The sequence below is a fragment of the Nanorana parkeri genome, unplaced genomic scaffold (genome assembly GCF_000935625.1).
Source record: "Nanorana parkeri isolate BGI_ZX_2015 unplaced genomic scaffold, ASM93562v1 scaffold245, whole genome shotgun sequence".
NCBI classification, from domain to species: domain Eukaryota; kingdom Metazoa; phylum Chordata; class Amphibia; order Anura; family Dicroglossidae; genus Nanorana; species Nanorana parkeri.
Window position 1 is genome coordinate 747,433 of NW_017306513.1, and position 22,181 is coordinate 769,613.

General features: G+C 39.1%; 1 protein-coding gene across 1 annotated transcript; it reads left to right on the top strand.

Moving 5' to 3' along the window:
• Window positions 1–10,009: 10,009 nt before the first annotated feature.
• On the top strand, window positions 10,010–22,106 carry TBX2 (T-box 2). Its single transcript, XM_018556664.1, has 8 exons — window positions 10,010–10,013; window positions 10,116–10,520; window positions 12,224–12,491; window positions 15,789–15,935; window positions 17,682–17,758; window positions 17,937–18,106; window positions 19,986–20,584; window positions 21,641–22,106. The coding sequence occupies exons 2-8, from the start codon at window positions 10,159–10,161 to the stop codon at window positions 22,079–22,081; spliced, it is 2,064 nt and encodes a 687-aa protein (XP_018412166.1). The 5' UTR covers window positions 10,010–10,013; window positions 10,116–10,158; the 3' UTR covers window positions 22,082–22,106.
• Window positions 22,107–22,181: the final 75 nt, after the last annotated feature.

The window sequence follows — 22,181 nt, forward strand, 5'->3', positions numbered from 1 at the left end:
TTGCACAGTGTGATCCCAAGGCGCCCTCGAACCCATCCTCACCACCTTCAACAAACAGAAGAGATAGTTACACCTGACCTCAACCCTCCTGCATGACAATGCTCCATCTGCAAGACTTAACAGGACTGGCTCTCCATCCAAACTCTAATCCCCGCTAAGAGACAGTGACAACATTCTATTTTGAATTAAATATTAGCTTTTCTTAATCCCCTTTATTTAAAGGATGAGGTTGCAGTAAATACAAAGCTTGCTTTTAATGCACTCCGAATCTCCCACAGGATTGTATATACATGTCCAGCAAGCCCTTCAAACTAGCTGATCAGAAGTCGTGTGTTTGTGTGTGGCCCTCAGCGTTTGATAAATATTTTCTTCCACCATAGAGTCAAGCAGTCACATTAATACCGACAGAAAATACACAGCTAGCATGTTTACACTTTAAGCAGCAAACTTCTCTTTTTTTTCTGAATCCTAGGACATGCTAAGTGCATTCGTTTACATCTGAACTGTTCTAGTTAGGGCTCTAGAGCTCCTTCCTATTAATGGGGGTCCCTGAAAAAAAGATTTAAAAAAAAATAATAAAGAGTAGAATTAAACATTCTGAGCGATGCTATGTCAGAAACTTAAGTTCCTTAGGAAGAGATGGCATAAACATTTACTGCAGACGCGTACTTATGACCAAAATAAATCCACATTGAAACTAGACCTCGCCGCTTTGAGATCGCTGCAGTAAACACATTACGCTTTATCTGCATTAGGTGGAATTTAAATGGCATGTAGTAAGGCTTTCCTTTTAGCCTACTGCCCCCCCCCCCCCCCCCCCCCTTTTTTTTTTCTCCATGTGCACTTTAAAGCTAATAAGTTTTCTTTTAGAGTTTTGAGGAACAGTGCTCAGAAAGATGATGGTGCGGTGTGAATGATTGCGGTCCAGTCTTTAATAAATAGCTTATCTGGATGGCAAGGGCTTCTATGTGTCTGATACGCTGGCTGCCCTTTGGGAGGAGGAGGGGGGGGGTTGATGGCTGCAACTCTATCAACAGGCTGGACATGCACAAATAACAGAGCACACAGAAAAAGGGGTTAATTTAGTCCCAAGTCAGTGAAGACTTTGTAATTGAAAATCAATCAACCTGCTGGACTGTTGAGAACAAGGTCAGAGCTCAATGATCAAAGAAAAGAAGGGAGAGTTGGGAAAGAGTAAGGGGGGGAATGTGTATTCAGAGGAGTGTGGAAAATACCGATTTTAGACAGCCTGCTAGATGTGCTGCCAGAAAGAAAATAATAAATGCAGATCGTCAGAGATCTCCTTCACGTCGCCTCGTGTATGCTCATGCATTAACCCTAGCTGTGCCCCCTGCAAGTCATAGAGGGCTGAAATCGAAAAAAAGATGCATTTCCCTGGCAGAACTACTTATTTCCGATGAATAAACTTTAGTAGACCTGTGATTGTGCCAGCCCCCCCTTCTGTGCAGTAACTTGACAGACAAGCTGGTACCCAGACTCTTATCTTTGATTGCATCTTGTCCTGTACAAAGCTATTCCAGATAACGCAATGCTTTTATTGATAGGCTGCCATTGTTTCCTGGACGGGTAGGGCTCCTGTATACAACGCAGCGGCCCCATGTCTGATGGACTGCCCAATTTCCTGGGACCCGGGGATCTCTTTATTGATTCGGATATGCTATATATCAATATATTGATGTTTTATGGGAGTGCTAACGACATGTCTAGCTTGAAGGAGCAGGTAGTGCTGAAGCTGCACAAGTTACAATAGATCATCAATGAGTGAAATAGCTCACTGAATAAGTGAAGACTGATCTGATTTACACTGAGGTATATATCATGTACATGGAATAAACATGTACACAGAACTATACACTTGGCCTGTGATTACAAAGGTGTACTCTTTTTTTATTTTATTATACATATATAATAACATAAATGTATCATACTATCAGTCTGTCTTTATTTCTATCCGTTTATCTATCTACGGTAATCGAGTATCTATAGCTATCTTGTTATCTTTCTATCTATCCGTGCCTTTGCTATCTATTTATTTGTCTGTCTCAGTCTGTCTATCCGTCCATTATCTATCTATCTATTTATCTATCTATCTATCTATCTATCTATCTATCTATCTATCTATCTATCTATTAGTTTATTAGTATGTTTGTTATGTGCTCTACCCAAAAAGGAGGGCACACAGTGGGTGAATAGTTCATATAAATATATATCTAAATCTAATTAATATCTTTTTTTTTGTCCCAGGTTTTTTTTAGAAAACTCATCTCAATTTTCACAAAATATCTATCTATCTATCTATCTATCTATCTATCTATCTATCTATCTATCTATCTATCTATCTATCGTTTATATTAGTATGTTATGTGGCTTCTATATGTATGTCAGTCTGTCTGTCTATCCGTCCATTACTATCTATCTATCTATCTATCTATCTATCTATCTATCTATCTATCTATCTATCTATCTATCTATCTCTATATATATCTGTTATTTATGGTGTCTGTCCATCTATAGCTTAGTACAGCAACCCTTCCTGGATATAAAGCACGCTTTTTTTTATCTTGTGTTCATTTTTCTTTGAAACTTCGCTGATAGTCCGCAAATATGTTTATAAGTTGTGAAGCTCTGGATAAACGTCAGAAAGTTTGTGTCTCTCTGTCTGCATGTTGTTATTGTCCAGAAACTGTAGTAGTTGGAGATTTTTATTTTATTTTTTGTATCCTAAACTAGTCTAAAATGTGTGATAAGACATTTCAAAATAAAGGGAGAAAATAAGACATGGACGTTTTGTCCTTCCTGTAAACGATGGATAAAACTCTTACGGTGTCTGTTAAAAGTGTTCAATTAGATGTTCATATTACTTTATTTTTTTCAAATGTGTACGCTTCAGTAATGATACTATAATATGCAGGTGATATTAAACCACACTAAAAAAATAAGTTTTTACTGTCTACAAAAGACTGTAACTGTAATGTAAACACACTGCATAGTGAAAATAAACTAGGCATGACACGGGAAATATATTTGTGTATTGAAATGAAAAGTTGATTTTCGTTCTGAATGAGAGTGACCAGGATGACCAGCAGTGCTCGAGTCTTCTGGATGTGCTGATCCGTGTTCACTGTTAGCGCCCTCCTCTGACCAGGCCAGCGGACTACTAAGGATATGGCTGAGTATGCAGAATCCCCCCATCTCAGTGCTAGGAAGACTCACAGCAAGTGCTAACAAGGTTTGTATGACTCTAGAATGTACAGATCTTATGGGCACTGCGAGATAGATAGATAGATAGATAGATAGATAGATAGATAGATAGATAGATAATAATAATTATTATTATTATTATTATTATTGTTGTTGTTATTATTATTATTATTGCCATGTGTTTCTAAATTTAAAAATGATATATTAGTAGATAATTGTCTTTAGTCTATTGTATTCTCCAGAATTCCTGTTTCAGTGGAAATAAAAAATCATAGATTCCCTCTTTTGCACGTATTATCTTCCATTTGTTCAGATATTTCCCTCCATTTTTTGTTTTCTTTTTTATTGAGGGCTTTCACCAAATAATATCCTTACCTTAAAAGCATCTTGTTTTTAATTGGTGGGGGCGGGGTGTTGACAATGCTGATTTTATTAATGTTGTTTATACAAATAAAAACTACTTTTGAGGTGTGCTCAGTTTGCAGGTAACCACTTTACCATTTAGAAGGTCTTAAGGGCAAGGATGTGAATGAAAATGAATGCACATGGATCTATAGTCAGTCATAAATTTGTAATTATCCTACTTTGGGTAGGAGACAGAAAGCGAGAAAGATGTAAAAAGCAGCAAGTCTAGAGGTGAAAAAGCAATGAGCCAATAGTGTCTGTAGACAATGCAGGGGAGCAGATTGAAATCCACCTGTTGCATGTTGACTTCTTTGCTGGTCAGCACATAGAGAATTTAGCTGGACTTGGAGCCACCCCGAGGAAAAGCTGTGATATGTGTGTTTATTTTACAAGTTTGGAAGTGTACAAGTCTCCACAGGAGAGGAGCACGTCTCTCGCCTGCAGGAGGGGGGAACTACAGTCTGCCTCTGTGGTTATCAGCCTCTAGATGTTCTATCTACACACAGATAACAGGGGGCAACTGCAGGCACAACTCCCAGTTAACCCATTAAAGTCTGGAAAACTCGGCACCAACTGCCAATGTATTTTAAGAGGTACATGTGTCAGAGATATACAGTTATTTTATATTCTGACATGCAATGTAATGTAGTCAGCATATTGTAAACCTTGTACATGTGAATAGCCATGTCTGATCATTATAAATGCAGGACATGCATATTTCTGGGGTTGATTTACTAAAGGAAGAAAGGTTGTTGAACAAAGTGAATGCCCACTTTGGAAAGTGTAAGTTACTTACTTACTTCGCAAAGTGAATTTTAGTGAGTAAGGGTGTTCACTAATTTCTATCACGTGCTAGCAAAAGTTCTAATTTTTGTATTTTTTCCCCCAAGTGATTGGGTATTTCAAGTTCACCATTTTCTTTTTCTTTTTTTTTAAATAACATTCACTTTCCAAAGTGAACATTCACTTTGGTAGGTGAACAGCCTGTATGTTTTAGTAACTCAACCCCATTGTGCTTTACAGTTCTTTCAAAGACAGTTCCTCGGTTTACTCTTTATTGAGAAGAACAGAGGGTGTATGTGGATAATTGATTTTATCTCGGCAGTTCACCACAAAAGTTGTATACGATGAAACTTCACTGGAAATGTAGCTGTGTTCCCATCAGTCAATCTAAACATGTACAAGCGAAAATCTCTTGCAAAGTATTCAGTATTCAAAGCCAATACAGCGTTGTCCTATAAGCTTAGTACAAATTCGCTTTGCTAAATGAACAGCCTCCACTCCTTTAGTGAATCGACCTCAGAGGCACTAAAAGGGAGTCACTCCAAATGTGTGTATAAAATACCTTCATGAAAATAAGGAACAGCAAGCTTGTAGATATGTCATAAATAAGACTTGCAGGTATGTTTTAATAACAGCTGGACGTTTGTACATACTATAGTACTATGGCTTTGCTATAAGGAGTGAATTTTAGGCTGGCCTATGAAGCTTTTGTTTTAAACACCTACTCCGGCTCAGGGAAATAAAATAAAAATCGGATGTAGATGTTTTGAAGCCAAAACGAATTGCCTGGGCTAGATTCAAATGATTTATTTAGACTGTTTCTTTAAATAGACAACGTGATATGTTTCCACAGCACATCTATATAGATCAGTAATTTAGTAAATTGACTGGAGCCTAATGCATCCTTTATTCTACAAAATAAAACTAAAGTACCGATCCCCTGTGATAAATTAGGGAACAAAGACAAGTTCTGCTTGTCCACGTTGCTATGATGGCAGAGCTCGGTCTGTAGGCAAACAGGTCATATGTTTTGCTCTTACAAAGATGGATGCAGTCTAATCAACTCCAGCCTGGTTTTGTACTCACTGCAATAAGCTGGCTTTATTCACCCAGATCTGACTTTATTAAAATGCCAATAAGGATTGTGTCATCTACAATCCCAAATTACATGTACAACCCAAGCCTTGGGAATTGATCAAAAAGTGACATGATCCCCAACAGGGCTCCTTACCATCCAACAGGAACTTGGAATGCTCTTAGCCTATTTTTTTTCTTCCTTCGTATGTTTCAATTTGCTAATCGTGGGGCTTTATTGATGGGTCTGATACAAGGGAATTATGTAAATACGCTGGTTTAACCCAGCAGAGAGCATCTGTGCCCCTGCCAGTGAGGACTGAAAGTGTTTGGGGCTGCTATTTGTGAGATTTCCATTCATTTCCTATAGAGTATATGGACCAGGTCCCAAGCTTGGAGAGGGAGGAGAATGCAGGGGAGGGCTTGGCTTCTTGTGAGAATTGTTATTTTTCATCAATCACTTGCAATTTGTCTAAGTGGACAGGACAGGACACCAGCAGCCCTGCTGACTGAGGTCACAGTGACAACACAGCAATGGAGAAGAGCAAATTGCGTTTGCTCACAAACTCACAGATCCAAATTACTGCCTGTGCATGCAAGGGGAGAGAAGGAAAGGTCCATGTGACATGGGGGAAATATGAAGGACTTTGACAGGTCTTAAACGGCCTGGCGCCAAGGTCTAAGTCTACAGTCTAAAAATAGCAAGCGGATGATGAGAAGAGATGGGCAAAGATGAAAGCAAAATGAGGAAGAAAAAAGAACATCCGAGGGACAACTCTTTTTAATTTGTGTGCAAGTTAGGATGTTTAGCTAAACTTTATTTTATTGGAAGAGCTGCGTCTCTGGACCAGGGAACTAAAAAATAGCAAATGTATAACTTCAAAGAGACTTTCTGCCGAGCTCAATACATGAATACATCTTCTCTCACACAGTCTAAATATATATACAGCATGTACACACACACACACACACACACACACACACACACCTCTCTCTCTCTCTCTATATATATACGATAGATAGATAGATAGATAGATAGATAGATAGATAGATAGATAGATAGATAGTCATAGGTAAGCGTGCCAAAATTCCACAACGCCCTAAGGTTGTATTTGCTTACTGTAGTCTTACATTGCTGTATTAGCACGACACCTTCAGCCAGAATGGCAATACAAAATATATTGTGATAGGCCCGGTTTCTTTATCCAGTGTATAAATGATACCTTTGGTATATTATCCTTCTGAAAATGTACCGAGAATGGTGGAACTCTTGATACAGTTACCCAAGGAAATACATTTCCTTACCTTGCTGTTATAATAGACAGGTAAACCTATCCAGAGTTTCATTTTACTTTTACTTTAGTTTACACCCAGCAATACATAAAAGCATATTTGTATTTTTTAATGTTGGCATGTATTGGGCCTAAGAGAATAGTCGATTATGGTATTATTATGATGTATCATAGTATGTTTTATAATTTGTAATAAAGCAGATTATATCATTCTGTTCATATGTGTGTACAGTATGGGGACTTATTCACTAAAGGAAGTCATTCACAATACTATGATGTGTTATCTTCAAATGCTCAGTCAGTTTTTGGTAATGTGTATAGATTTTCTTATAGGTGAAACTGGAGGTTTGAAGGTAACACAGGGTAAGGTAAAAATGAATACTTCAAGAAATGATCTCCTTGTTTTTACAGTGTCTACAGTGTTTGAAATGGTTACATTTTTACATTTCCTATTAGACTTTATTATTATCCTATTATTATGTCCTGACCAATATGCATTCTGAAATGTATCAATAAGATGCAACCAGCAGCCAGGTATTATATTTGTTCCCCCAAACCACTATCCAAATGATAGCTGCATTGGTATTGCTTGTTAGAGGTTAGCATTATAATTAATTGCAGGGCGTTGTATATGAAATATATGTGTGCAGGGATGTTATGCTTGTTAAAATTCAAAATATTATACTTGTTATAACACACACATCTGTTGATTTTTATAATGAGATCTAGAGACAGAAACTATAAAAACAATATACATATATGCATATGCTAAGGTATGCACTATTTTGACTGGTATATGACACTGTTGATTGGTACAGTAACCTACAGAATATGAGTGGAGAGTTCAAAGACAGCTCTATGTTATAATACTAATAGATCTATATATATATCCTCTATTTTTAATAAAGCCAACAAAACACCAAACAACATGGACAGTATGGGGGTTTATTATTCTACTATTGGGGGATGAATAGTGACCCGGTTAGGTTAATTCTCCAGCAGCTGATACAGAGTGATTCTTGATAAGAACAAGAAGGCCCCGGCAGCAGCAGCAGATACACAATGCCATGTTGTAAAGTGGCCTTGATTACACTTATAGCTTTGGTCTAATTCTCTGGTGGCGCCGCATGCAGTGACTGCGAGCTGGGGAAAAGTAAGGACAGGTCCAAGGAGAGACATGGGATGACACCCTTGTCTAACAGAGCTGATGCCTATCTCTCCAGTGACACCCTCCCCATATGCTGTCCCTAAAAAGTCTGAGAGTGCCAGACACTGCCTTATCTGCCCCTTACGTGACAGGAGGGACAGGTTTACATTATCAAATAATTCATTTAGAGGAGAAAATGACAAGATATTAAGTAGTGCTCAATCAAGGCGATCGTGTGTTGTCATCTTAACTAGATTATGCTATCATTGCATGTTTGCTGGACAGATGGTCGCTTGGATCCAGCATTTGGATTCTTTGGAAATGAGATTTCACTCCACTGACCATACACACACACATGAAACAGAATTCCAGAGAGGCTTTTTTTTTTTTAAATGTGTTAAACACTCACACACATACACGCATACCATTAACCCAAAGTATGCCAGGGCTGCTTACTAACCTGCTGACCTTCTGCACAGTGGTCCAGCTAGGCGAAGATGGCACATCCCCACGTGACCACTGGAAAAGATAGAAGCCACCTATAGAAATGTATGTATCCTCAGGTACAGTGTTGGCTGTGACACCATTAATCAGTGGTTTAGGATTGCTGTAGCATTGTACTCTGGGGTCATGTAATGAGCTCAGGAGCAGATCAGACAGGGTAGGGCTGTGATCATTTGAAAAAAAAAAAGAAAATCGCCTGACATCCATTTTTTTCCCTTGTGCTCCAGAGTGCAGCATTTGGAGGGCGCTGTTTGAAGATTTTTTGGGTAAATATGAAGTGACAAGAGACGGTTCTTATTGTAAGACGTCAGCAGACTGGCGCCAAGCGGCTCTTTAACAAACTGAACCCCAGTTAATCAGAACAGATCTATAAATGGCCATCTTAAAGAGACACATCACCATTCCGTGTGAATCGTGACAGCTTTCAAAAGGCAAAGGACAAACTAAAGCGCAGGAAAAGAATACAAAGAAGTAAATGTGTACACAGCCAGAGCTTCTATAGGCAGAGCTAGATCTCTCTTTAGACTTTCATAGAGACCCGATGCTCATAATTTACTTAGGTTTATTGATGACCCCCCCTCCTTCCCTTCTGTGGTCTCTGCGCAGATAGCTGGACACACAAGTCCTCCTTTGTTGAGCTAAATAGGAACTTGTAATTATTTCCCCCTAAAGTGTGTCACTCAGCCCTGTGCTAAGACATCATCTTTGTGCTGTGAATCCCTTCCCAGGCTCTGGGGGAGCTGGAAAGCCTGTCCTTTTCACCCTCATCTGGAGCAGAGACACTCTCCAGACTTGTGCTGCTGCTGCTGCCTTATGACTGATGACATGCACATATGTCATTAAAGGAACAGTCCCCCTGTTCCCTCCTGTGTATTTGTAAATCATATCATTCACTAATCCCTCTACAGTTAAAAAAAAAAATCATATACATGTATGACAGAATTCAAGTCCATCACTCACCCAAGTTTTGTCTTATTTTTGTGGATATCCATTGACTTGTGCCTGCTTCCCATGTGGCGAATGCTCTTCTCCTAACTGGACTCAGGGGGGGGCTTGCATTTAAAGCGGTGATGCCCCAGAGCCTTCAAAGCAAGTCTTCTTGCAGTTCCCCCTGCACATTCTTCCAGTTATGTGCCTGTCAGCTGAGTTTTCCTACAAGCACTTGGTGGACGGTGGGCCCCACCTCTATCCATTTTAACATGCATGCTCCTAAAGTCCTAGTTCATTCCAGTCCCTCTCCCATGAGCCGCCTTGGACAAGCTTTTGTTCACCGATTGCCATGTGCCTAGTGGAGGAGCTGCGGAATATAGAGTCACAAGTCAAAACCACGCCTATGGAGATCCACAATTGGTCCAAAAAGCGTAAAATCAGCAATCAAGGGGGCTTGGCTCATTAGCAAGGGGATCAGAGCAGGAAGGACATGTGAGATAGTCACAGTTTTCCAGAGATCACGACAAGATCTAAGCATACACTATGAGCGCCCGGGCTGACACTTCTTCTTCTCCTTGTCCCCCAGTCTCCAGCAAGCTCCAGTAGTAAGGGAAGGAGAGAGAACAGGACTCGGGGAGCGCTGTGAGCTCACTTCTGACATTGCCTGGAACTTTTACACTGGGACTGTTACATTTTACACTGACAGCCCTGCGAGCTACAAAACGCTCCTCGGCGCCCGCCGCTGCTGCACGTTGTCAAGTCTCCTCGCTCCTTTTCCCTCCTGGATATTTGGATGCACCGATGAGAGATCCAGCTTTCTCGGGGACTGCCATGGCTTACCACCCTTTTCACGCTCCCAGACCAGCCGATTTCCCCATGTCTGCATTCCTAGCTGCGACTCAGCCCTCCTTCTTCCCGGCTCTGGCGCTGCCCTCGGCTGCTCTGGGTAAACCCCTCACCGATCCCAGCCTGGCTGGAGCCGCCGAAGCTGGCCTGCACATCTCGGCGCTGGGACACCACCACCAAGCTCATCTGCGCTCACTCAAGTCCCTGGAGCCAGATGAGGAGGTGGAAGACGACCCCAAAGTCAACCTGGAGGCTAAGGAACTGTGGGACCAGTTCCACAAACTGGGCACCGAAATGGTCATCACCAAGTCTGGAAGGTACCGCAAAAAGAGCCCTTGTGTATATCCTTAGAGAGTCAGTGTAGCACTTCATTGAACAAACCCTGATATATAGAAATATATATTACACAAATAGATCCACTCAACTCTTTTAGGCTCAATTCACAAAGCTTTAACAGGAGTATAAGGATCTCTATTTTAACCATGTGACAGCAATTTTTAAATCTCATTGGACTCCGCAGTATATAGCCATCACTTTTTTGTAAATAAGGATCCTTATCCTGGTACGTTTGCTTTGTGAACTTGAGCCTAAAGTATATATACTTATAGAAATGTATATTGCACAAGTAGATACACTCAACTGTTTGTATACATACTTATATGCATTACACATAAGGATACACAGTATATATACTTATATATAGAAATGTATATTACACATAAGGATACACTCCGCTATATACACTTATATATAGGAATATGTATTACACATAAGGATACACTCAGCTATTTGTGGATATATACTTATATAGAGAAATATAAATTACACATAAGGATACACTCAGCTATTTGTTTATATACTTATATATAGAAATCTATACTATACAAATATATACATTGAACTCTTTTTATAGAAATCAGATCCATTACACAAACAGATACACTCACCTCTTTGTATAAATACTAAATTATATAAAGATACACTACACAAATAGATACACTCAACTGTTACATGTATACTGCATCTCCAACAGTGGCATATTAGTGTTGCCTTTTCAGAAATTAAATTTACAATGTAACTTTTGGGATATGGATGTTACATGACAGCCCCCAGTTCTAAGCCTTTGATTACAAACTTTGTTTTACACTGTACTTCAGGAAAAACACAAAGTAGTGCGAAGTAAATGGGCTAATTATTAGAAAGAGAGTTACAAAGAGGTCTGGGTTTATATTGGAAACATACTGGAGACAGATAGACAACAAAGACTGTATGTAGCAGGTTTTCATATCTTAGTTATTTATTTAGGACTATCAGCTTTGACCAGACACACATATATCGCCACCTGACATAAAAATAATGCAGGGCTGTAGTATGTGTCAAATAGAGCACAGCCAACGTATTAGGAATATCACATAGTTTTCCCTTTGAATACCAATCCAAACATTTAGACTAAGGTATTGTTGATATGCGTTCAGTTTTAAATGCACCAGTATTAAGATAGTCGTCCTAAATAATAAAAAAATAATCCATATGGTCACCTTCATCATTGCTGCATACTGAGAAAAGGTATATGGATGCATGTTGAAATTTGCTTGGCTTTGATGGCATACTGTAATCAGCAAATGGCCAAATATTCACATGTTCAGTATTAGTACTCTGTAAACCTCAGTGGTAGTCTATTAAATAGTCTGGGTTTCCGTTTAGCCCCACATGCACATACTGATCACAAGATAAAATCAATATCTATAGTAACTACCACATGTTATAGTAAGCAGAGTGAATATATCTCTGTTTATGAATGGGGATTGTTCTATCAACTCTTTAGGCTATTCTATAGAATAGGTAGGCCCATAACCTATGTATTACAATATTAATAATGTGAATAATAGTAAGATTTTGAAAACCTCAAGGGATGTTCTTCTACTTAAATGATATCTATGTTCCTAAACATGTCAAGTTGCTGAATAGCTTGTATTTTTCCTCGGTCTTAAAAGGCATGTTTACCTTTTTTTGGTTACAGGAGAATGTTCCCTCCGTTTAAAGTGAGAGTGAGTGGCTTGGATAAGAAGGCCAAATATATTTTATTAATGGATATAGTGGCAGCCGATGACTGTCGGTATAAATTCCATAATTCTCGCTGGATGGTGGCTGGCAAGGCTGACCCAGAGATGCCCAAGCGTATGTACATCCACCCTGACAGTCCGGCCACTGGGGAGCAGTGGATGGCTAAACCTGTTGCTTTTCACAAGCTCAAGCTCACCAACAATATCTCAGACAAACATGGCTTTGTAAGTATCCCTTTTAACATTGTGCTTTCGTTTTTTCTGTGTAGTCCTAGGCAGTCTAACGCTGGGGAAAGTGTACTGGTAATGAGTATAGCAGAACTTTTCCCATAAAGGGCTGTGTATGCCAAACCAGTAGGATAGTGTACAATGTAGAATGGCCCCTTGGGCTGAGGGGTTGATCCATAAAAATACCCACACAAGATTTTCTGGCCATCCACTAATTCTGGCAGTAGATTCTTGTTTTTTTGGGGGGTTTTTTTGATCCCTCAATGATTCAATTTTTCGTATGTTGTATCGTTTACAGTTATCACTGCACTGCATTGATGGCTTTCTTCAATTTTACTGATGGTAACATGGTAACAGTAAATCGCAACACACAGACAGCTATTACTTTATAAACAGACCAATATGGTTACATATATTTTCTTAAAGTCTTTCTTAAATGTAAATATATAAATCTAAAACTTTGAATCGTATCCATGATAATTGCTACACTATTAGTAGTAATTATTACTGCTTGCATTTATTATTGAGCCACATTTTCTTTGTTATTTTATATTGACGCCAACCTGGAATTTAGCATCATTTGTGCACATATGACATAGTAAATTCATGTCTAGGCAAGAAGCTGATTAATGTATCGCTTGTTATGCAATAAACTAAGCACCCTTTAAAAGACTCTTAGTAGCCAGGTCTGCTTTGTGTCTCCCTACAAAATACAAGTTTGTTTTAGTTATGTGGCAGGTCTTATGAATGAGATGAAAGAAGACACTTGGCTCACATTAACCTTTTTTAGTTTAATTTTTACCGGTGAGCTTTAAATTATTTTCAAGATACATAACTGGTCTTTATATTGTCGTGTCACTGACAATAGTATGCCCTACTGATTTTGTTTTCAAATTCATGAACTGAATAACTTAGGAGGTACATTTCTTAGTAAGGTGAAGCAGCAAATATAAAGATGTGGAAGACTGAATAGATCTGAGGTCACAGAGACAGGCCTGTCTGTATAATGCAGTATAATGGGTAGCCTTCAGTCTCTGGGATTATCGATGTTTGAGTTGAAGTAGCTTGGTCATTCTTTAAAAGTAATTGAATGGTAATTCTTTTAAGGAATTATTAATTAATACAGGTACACAATAAAACATAGGGGCTGATTTGTTGAAAGAGCAATTTATATTCACTTTAAATATCCAATACGCTTCTGATGGGGTGTTTTAAGTAAACACAGACATGGTTAAATAATCAGACCTAGCATATCAATATAAACAACTATTTTAGTGCTGTAATAAAGGTGATAGAAAGGTGACATCGATTAATCTATGCTTTCTGTTCAGGGCTGGGTAGTGATTTGTATCCCCCCTAAGATTGAATGTTTCACGTGTACTTCATTTTGTGTGTTTAGAAAAAAGGCTTATTTTTCAGTTTTGTACTCTGTATTTCCCCCCTTTCAGACAAATTAGACGCTTCCTGCATCTCTGTGCTAAATATTTGTTTGTCTGCCCACATTAAGCACAATCACTGTCTGTGCCTTTTGACAAGCATTTAAGGAGATAAAAAGGAAAGTTGCCCATTAGTTGTCCTTGATATGGTAATTAACAGGATTCGCTGACTTTATGTGACAGTCAGTCCGTTGGGCAGGCAGTTCTCAGTGCAGCGGGACTGTATTCATTATACACCCTAGATGAAAACGAGCACTTGCAATGTGCAAAAAAGGTTACCTTTATGTGGGCTATTGTTTATTCATAGGGTACCCTTTGACACCAGATGTAAAAAGCAATCGGATTGTCTAGTTTGTAGTTTTAGTCCCCCGACAAAAAAAATGTCCTGCCCACTTTTAACCCTATGCTACCATCAGCATAAATAAGTAGGGCTTTACCCCTAACCCCCCATATTCCCCACATGCACCAACTGTGCCACCTTGTGTGACGTGTTCAGGGTCTAATGGAACATGGCCAGTCCTGTCCTCACCAGCCCAGCAGGCTTATCACAAGAACACCCCCTTTTAATTTCACTAGCAGACTGTGCTTCCTGCTTGTGTCAAAATTTCTGGCAGGGTACGATCATACTTCCATCCTTATTATACTGAACTATTTGACCTCCTCCTCCTTTCTCCATACATTACCATGTATATTGTTATCATTAACCGCTTGTATCCTGTGCACTGTCGTATGTGTATTCCATCCTCTCTGCCTTAAAGTTCCCACTAAAAATGTACATTGAAATCCAGTGCTAATATTTTTGTTAAACAAAATGGTCACATTTTTATTTTTTTTAATCCCCTTTAAACATGATCAGGGGATCGGTTTCAGCTCCATTCATCAGCCATAAGTCTGTATACATTTCCCTGATGAACTTTCTAGATTTTGCTTAAAATCCAAGAATCAGCGGTTGCATCAGTGTGGATTAGTAAACTTTAAACCCTTACAATACTGGTCGTTCTTCAAGGTGATTGTAGAGTAATTCCAAACATGTCAAAAGTGTTGCCACATGTTTCAGTACAAGCTCAGGTATATGTTCACATTATAGGCTCTGTACGCCTCTTGCTCATTTATCAATTGGAAACAGTAACATTTTACTTTTATCAAGGCAACAGCCAGATTTTAAAAGCCTTTATTTAGCTGGCTTGAAAAAGCCTAGTTTAAGGGACAGCTTATTGTGGCATTTAATTAATGCTATGAAGAAGGGTCATGCCAGCCTGTGCGATGGAGATGGTACGCCTGGATAGCAAGCGTTTGCGATATGTTTGCTGCCATGCATTCCCATTGATTGAACATTAATCATATCGATTGGTTTGATGACAATTTAGAAGTTTATTTATTCCACACAATCACTTTATTCTGGAAATGCATTTGTACACTCCCCTAAATTATAAAGGCAGGGGTATATTGGCATTTAATATTAATAAAATAATATATAAGTGAACAGGTGATAGTTGATTGATACATTTTATGTACAGGAAAAAGGAAATAGAACTTCTAGTGATTGTATTTTACATGCAATAGACTCAATTCACAATTTAGCACATTTTAAAGCACATTTTAAATCTCATTTTACTCAGCTAAAAATAACTTTTTTTTTTTTTTCTTCAAAACTGGATGGTTATCTTGATATGTTAGCTTTATGAATTGAGCTCCGTGTTTAAATGAAATAAAACGTAATTTGTTGGATTCGGTATATTAATAATATAACAGTCTGTTGTCGTTGATTGACTGTACACTATTAATGCTAATTAAAGGTCGGGTGTTAGTTAAAATAGGGCAAGTAATCTTTACTTTTCCTGATTTGTTGTTATTGCAGACCATCTTGAACTCGATGCATAAGTACCAGCCCAGGTTTCATATTGTGAGAGCCAATGACATTCTGAAACTTCCCTATAGCACTTTCAGGACCTATGTGTTCCCAGAGACTGATTTTATTGCAGTGACTGCTTATCAGAATGATAAGGTAAGAAAAAGACTGTGGTGTAGGATTGTGTACAATGAGATGTTTCTATAGTGCACCTGCCTGCTCCTATACCATAGCAGCATACCATTAATAGGCTTGTTTCTTTTAATTAAAATTTATGTCTCAGTATTAAAAAAATATATGTGAACCTCGAGTCAGTGGTATTTTGTTAACATGCCTTTATTGTGAATTCATAAAGTACATGTTTTTATGGAATGTTGGAAGGGGATTATTGGCCTAATTAATACGTTGTGGTTTTGTTTTATGTGGCTTTCACGCTTTGTGTGTTGGTTTGCTGTAATTTCCAGGCATCCTAATCCATGTTCTCCTCTCAGTTATAGCATAAGGCCTGTCCTGTGCATGTGTAATTAGCTTGAATTGTTTAGTTTGGCTCCCCATGTTATGTTCCTATGGCTGACGTTGAATGAAAAGGCTGATCAGCAGCCACACACATTTACACGCATACGCCGCGTCCACAAAACCCCGGGCACACCTTTACCCCTTGCTGCTGAGGCTAATTGACAGATCTGTCGGAGGGTCCTGGTGGGCTTGTTCCAATCGTAAACTTTATGGCGCAGAGTCACGATCGATTAAAGAGCACTTTAGGTTTGCTGCTCAGTCCCAAGCTGGACAAAGCTGATCAGCACTGCTATGCATCTTGTAGCAGTCTGGGCTCCTTATTAAAAATCTTAATGCTGACTCAGTTCCTTTAAACCATGTTGCGCTCAGCCCCTATGAGGAAAACATTGTTCTGATTTCAATATTTGTCTATTCATCAGAAGCTATAGACCAAATATTACGTTTTTGATGGACTCCATTTTTCCCCCATAGTCTCTTATGTTTAACACAAGGCCTAACACATATTATTAGTGGAAATACAAAAAAGAAAATCAATTTGTTTGAGCAAATATACCATAAAGGAGATCAGACATGCATTTTTAAAGATGGCATCTGAGGGGGACATATTTCAAAAGTATGAATAATTGATTGCCCTAATGTCGCCTGCACCATAAGTCAGTCTTATGTGAGAGATAAGAATAGCTTTTAACCAGGGCTGCAATGTGTAGTCGCCATCTTTCCTCCAGGGGGCTCTGAAAAATAACTTGCTATCATTAAAACTCTATTAATAATTCAAGCCAAACCTCAGCATCATTTTTAATAAAGCATGTGGTGTGTTAAACCAGGGAGGCTGTGTGTTTTAAACTGTTTGAAAGGGAACCTACACTAGGTAGGGCACGGCCCTGCTCACTTGGTGAACTGTGTGGGGATTAGAGGCTAGAACACTTTTATTTACAGAAAAATGTTTGGAATGCAAAATGTATATTAACCCTCTCAGCGGCATGTCCAAGGCGCTGTAACTGTCTGTGTGCTTACTCACATGTTATGTGAAACGAGTAAACCAGCAACTTTAGACATTTACCCATTGCAGTTTGGATGTGCTGTAACCCAGAGCAACGGAACAGTACCGTTACAATTAGCAGGTGACATTTGATGGGTTGCTGTGGGTTACAGGACATCATTGCACTTTGCCAATACACCGTGAAACAAAACCTGTTGTGACTGTGCAGATGCGCCTCTAGTCCACAGCAGATGGAGGCCAACCAGTGCTTATAACAATTAACCCTTTTAGTACTGTATTAGACCTGATACTGTCCATGGCTTCATGGCTACGTTGACAGACAATTGACTCTAATTTCTTGTTTTAATTCAGTATCTTACTCGTATATATGTTATTTGTTGCCACAGATCACACAACTGAAAATCGATAACAATCCTTTTGCTAAAGGATTTCGAGATACGGGTAATGGAAGACGAGAGAAAAGGTTAGTATGCTTTTTGTGCTATTATAAAAAAAAAATAAGTGTTGAGTTTGCATGCAGTTTTTGTCTTTTCATTTGTATTTGGATATACATGTAAATGCCTTTAAATTGTAAAGCCTGTCATATGTCCTAATCAGTGTATGGGTGCCTAATGCCTTGTCTTCTATGTTTCCCCAATCAGGAAACAGCTGACTCTCCCATCCCTGAGGATGTATGAAGAACAGTGCAAGCCAGACAGGGATGGGGCAGATTCAGACGCCTCTTCTTGCGATCCTGCCCCAGGCAGGGACACTTTGCACTCCCCTCTGAGTACTGAGCCCAGTCCTCTGAGACTCAGCCGCAGTAATAGAGGTAATTTGCCTCTTCTACATACAATCAGTAGTAACACTACTTAGCCGCTAGCCTTCACCTTCCCTGTGTCTACTATATGGTTTCTTTATTACACCACAGTCAATTCAATTATTAATACTGTTCTTATTATTCTACCACTTAAGCCCGCAGTTGTTGCTATTATTGTTTATTGCACTCAGTACAGAGCAGGCTCCAGCAATGTAGGAATGCTGGCATCACCTTAATACACAGTGGAAATGTGTTATGATTTAGACATTAACATTACATACAGTATGTTATTATAAAGCCAGACATGGATAAATGAATCTGCTAGATCACTATATTAACAAAGAAGTCACATTTCCAGATCTGGTTGTAGCTTGTGACCAGCACAGGAAAGCTACATCTGCAACCCTCCACAATGGATTAGGATCAGTGCATGGCACTCCAGGGGTACTTCTCTTACCTGAGCCTGATGTTTTATCAAATTCAGTCATGATTGTCTATTTTAGATTTATCAAACAATATAATCATTTGCTTATGCTTAAACACATTTAGGGGTTATTGACATGGATAATTTAGTGTTACAAAATAGGTACACAATGGCCTAACTTTAAATACCTAATCAAGATCAGGAAAATATAAAAATGCAATATCTGAGTACTTGAAATGAACACAGACTATGGTGAATATCGTTCCTATAGTAGATTAGCCTTTTGATGTTAAGGTTGAGGAGCACTCCTTTATTAGGCGTTTGTTCAGACATTTATTAAAAACACATTGGGAGTTGATTTACTAAGGGGTACCATTCTGTATACCTGTGTCTCTACCCATAATTAATCATGCAGGGAAAGTAAAAAAATAAAAATATGTATGTATGTATATATATAATAACTGTTGTATGCACGAGATATGACATATGTGTACATTTCTTTATTCCTGAATGTATCTGCTATTTATATGAACGCATGATATAAGATATAGAATACTTTTAACTTTCTAGAAAATTAAAAGTGCCTTTTTTGTAGTGATGCACTTTGTACATACTGTACAAAGCTTGATGCAGAAATATCTAAGCCATTTTTTCCCCTTTAAATAATACAATAAATCCTTATGATACAAATGTTTCAAGTAGACCACCCAAATTATGTTTGTCCCTCAACTCCTTTACATTTAAATTAATGAATGTTAAAGCACCATTTTGATTTATTGGAGTGAGTGATTCGTATCATACCTATGGACATTTTTTTAAACTTTCTGTAAAGGTTGTCCATAATTTTTTTTTTTGGCTGAGCAGGTGACTTACAAGTAGCACTGCTATAAGGACATAGGTACAGATAATATTTTGCTGGGCACAGTATCTAAAATATTTGCTCAACCCTAGGAACATCTGGTAGTTAACACTAAATAATCTGCATTCTATTATTTCTTCTGACCCTTTGGAAAATAAACCCATCCTTTACCCATAAATAAAGGATTTAGAAACGTGCTGAAAGCTAAGGGAAGAAAGCAAGAGTGGCTGCTATACACCTTTCAGATGGATTAGATACACCCAGTACCTTTTTAAAAATGTTATCTATACTTTCCATATTCAGTTTTATATGGGTATTGTAATTTTTCTCACAATTAACAATGACACAGCCCACTAGGACAAATGTTCATTACATCAGGCATACCGAATGCCAGGATACTTGAAGCAAAGGAAAATGTGTGCAGTGTATAGTGTTTTTATAATGTTCCTTGGCAATGAAAAAATCATTGTCATAGAGTCATTGCTTCTGACAGCCATGGTAAACTCCAGCTTGTATCTGTCACTGAATGGACGGTGGACAATTCCATCAAGCTTCATTATATATTATGTACTGGGTGCAGAGCCTGACCTTTGACATTTGCTTTCTAGATGAGAAATACAGCGCAGACAGCGACCAAGAATTAGAACGTCGTGAAGTGAGGACTGCCAGAGGTCACAGCAGTCCTGGAGGACCTATATCTAGCCCTAACAGCCCCAGACTAGAGGACAGGGGCAAAGAGAAAGCCACACCTGACAAGAAGACCGAGACACCTGAAGGCCGCAAGGACAGTGACAGCATATTCAGTGCCAGGAGTTTAGAGAAGGAGAAACTGGAGAACAGGAGGAAAGAGGACACGAAAACTGACCAAGAATGTGGAGGTTTGAGTAAAGAGACCTTCTCCCCACTCATGGTACAGACAGAAAGCCCACCACACTTGAGTGCAAGTCATCTGCAGAGTTTAGCATTGTCTGGCTTCCACGGGCAGCAGTTCTTTAACCCCTTGAATGCTGGACAGCCCTTGTTCATCCACCCAGGACAATTTGCCATGGCACCTGGGGCTTTCTCAGCCATGGGTATGGGACATTTGTTGGCCTCTATGACAGGAGCAAGCGGCCTGGATAATGGAGGTCTCGCTTCAATGCAAGGAACAGCTGGTGCAGCTACTCCCTTCCCCTTCCACCTATCTCAGCACATGCTGGCCTCTCAGGTAAGCTCCATCACCTGTGGGAACATTTGGGGGGATCGTTTATGAAGCAAATATATGATGACCAGGTTGGCTGGAACAGCATCAGTTTCTAGTATTTTTTAAATACATTTTTTAAATAAAGGCAAGGGAAATTAGAACCTCAAAATTCAATTTCTTTGACTTGGTCACAGGCAAGGTAAGAAATGTAATTTTCTGGCCCCATATAACCCTCTGACAGTAAACTAGAAATATTGTTCAGCTGAAGTCTTTGGCAAAGAAGGGGGTTGTGTAACCATTTTACTCTCTATCTTAATGAACCTGATGAAGCTTCTCAGTGGTGGATCTGGTGGTCTCATTGATGTTTCGTTTCTCTGCAAGGCTAATCGGGCTGTTGATTCTGCAGATGCTTTGCTTGGTCCTAATCAGTGGCTTCTATAAGGAGAGACCTATATCGATCAATGAGTTGCATTACACTGTATTGTTTGTATAATATTATACCCTGATTTTAAACTACCTAAGTTAGGAATCAAGATCTGTTTTAAACATTTGTTTTAGAGATTTATTGCTTCGTGTAGAGTATGCATGTCAACAGAAACTGTTATTATTATTATTTATTATTATTTTTATAATAGTATTTATTATTGTTTTAATAATAATAGTATTAATAATAATAATAATAATAATAATAACAACATCAATAATAATAATAATAATAATTATTATTATTACAAACTATTACTATTATTCTGTAATTATATAACCCATAATAGTAGCATAAGCCAGACCAGAATTGTTCCTTACTGTTACTGCTTACAGTCTGTTACATTTGACTTTGGTGTGCTCAGCTAGCCTCAGCTATGTCTATACATGGTACATATACTGCATTTCAAATTGCCTTTTTTTCTGCCATGGAGGGACAAGGTTTCCGATTGAAAGGCTTCCTGATAACTTCCTGCACTTTAATGTAAATCTGCAGTCAGGGAGCATTAACCCATTACTGTGCGATGCCATATGAAATGGCCAATTGTGGTCCGTGTGCAGTGTCTAGTGTATTAAAGGCTGCCTTATCTCTTGCAGGGAATCCCGATGCCCACTTTTGGAGGGCTCTTCCCCTACCCGTACACCTACATGGCGGCTGCAGCAGCAGCAGCGTCGGCGATGCCAGCGACCAGCGCTGCCAGTACCACTATGCCAAGGAACCCTTTTCTCAGCAGTACTCGTCCTCGCCTACGCTTCAGCCCATACCAGATGCCTGTGGGCATCCCCCCCAGCACTAACCTTTTAACCACTGGATTGCCATCAAGCCTCAACCCGGGATCTGAGAGCTCCAAGCCTGGCAGCAGCCGAGAATCCAGCCCCATCCCAGACACTCCTGTCCACAAGAGGTCCCACTCTAGCTCTCTGTCCCCAAAGACCTCTATGAAGGATTCCATAAACGAGCTTCAGAACATTCAAAGACTGGTCAGTGGTCTGGAGAGCCAACGAGAGGTCTCCCCAGGTCGGGAGACCCCCAAATGACTGGCACCTCCTCTCCATCACCTGAGCCATAAAGGGCTGAAAAGCACTGGGATTTTGTACAGCACATTATAAATATTTATTATAAAGAAAAAAAAAAAAA

What these genes read in the sequence shown, in the direction of transcription:
- TBX2 (XM_018556664.1), top strand. Translation starts at nt 10,159, where the DNA reads ATGAGAGATCCAGCTTTCTCGGGGACTGCCATGGCTTACCACCCTTTT. An exon ending in TCTCAGACAAACATGGCTTT is followed by an intron (nt 12,492 to 15,788) that starts GTAAGTATCCCT and finishes TTGTTATTGCAG; the next exon opens with ACCATCTTGAACTCGATGCA. An exon ending in AGCACATGCTGGCCTCTCAG is followed by an intron (nt 20,585 to 21,640) that starts GTAAGCTCCATC and finishes TATCTCTTGCAG; the next exon opens with GGAATCCCGATGCCCACTTT.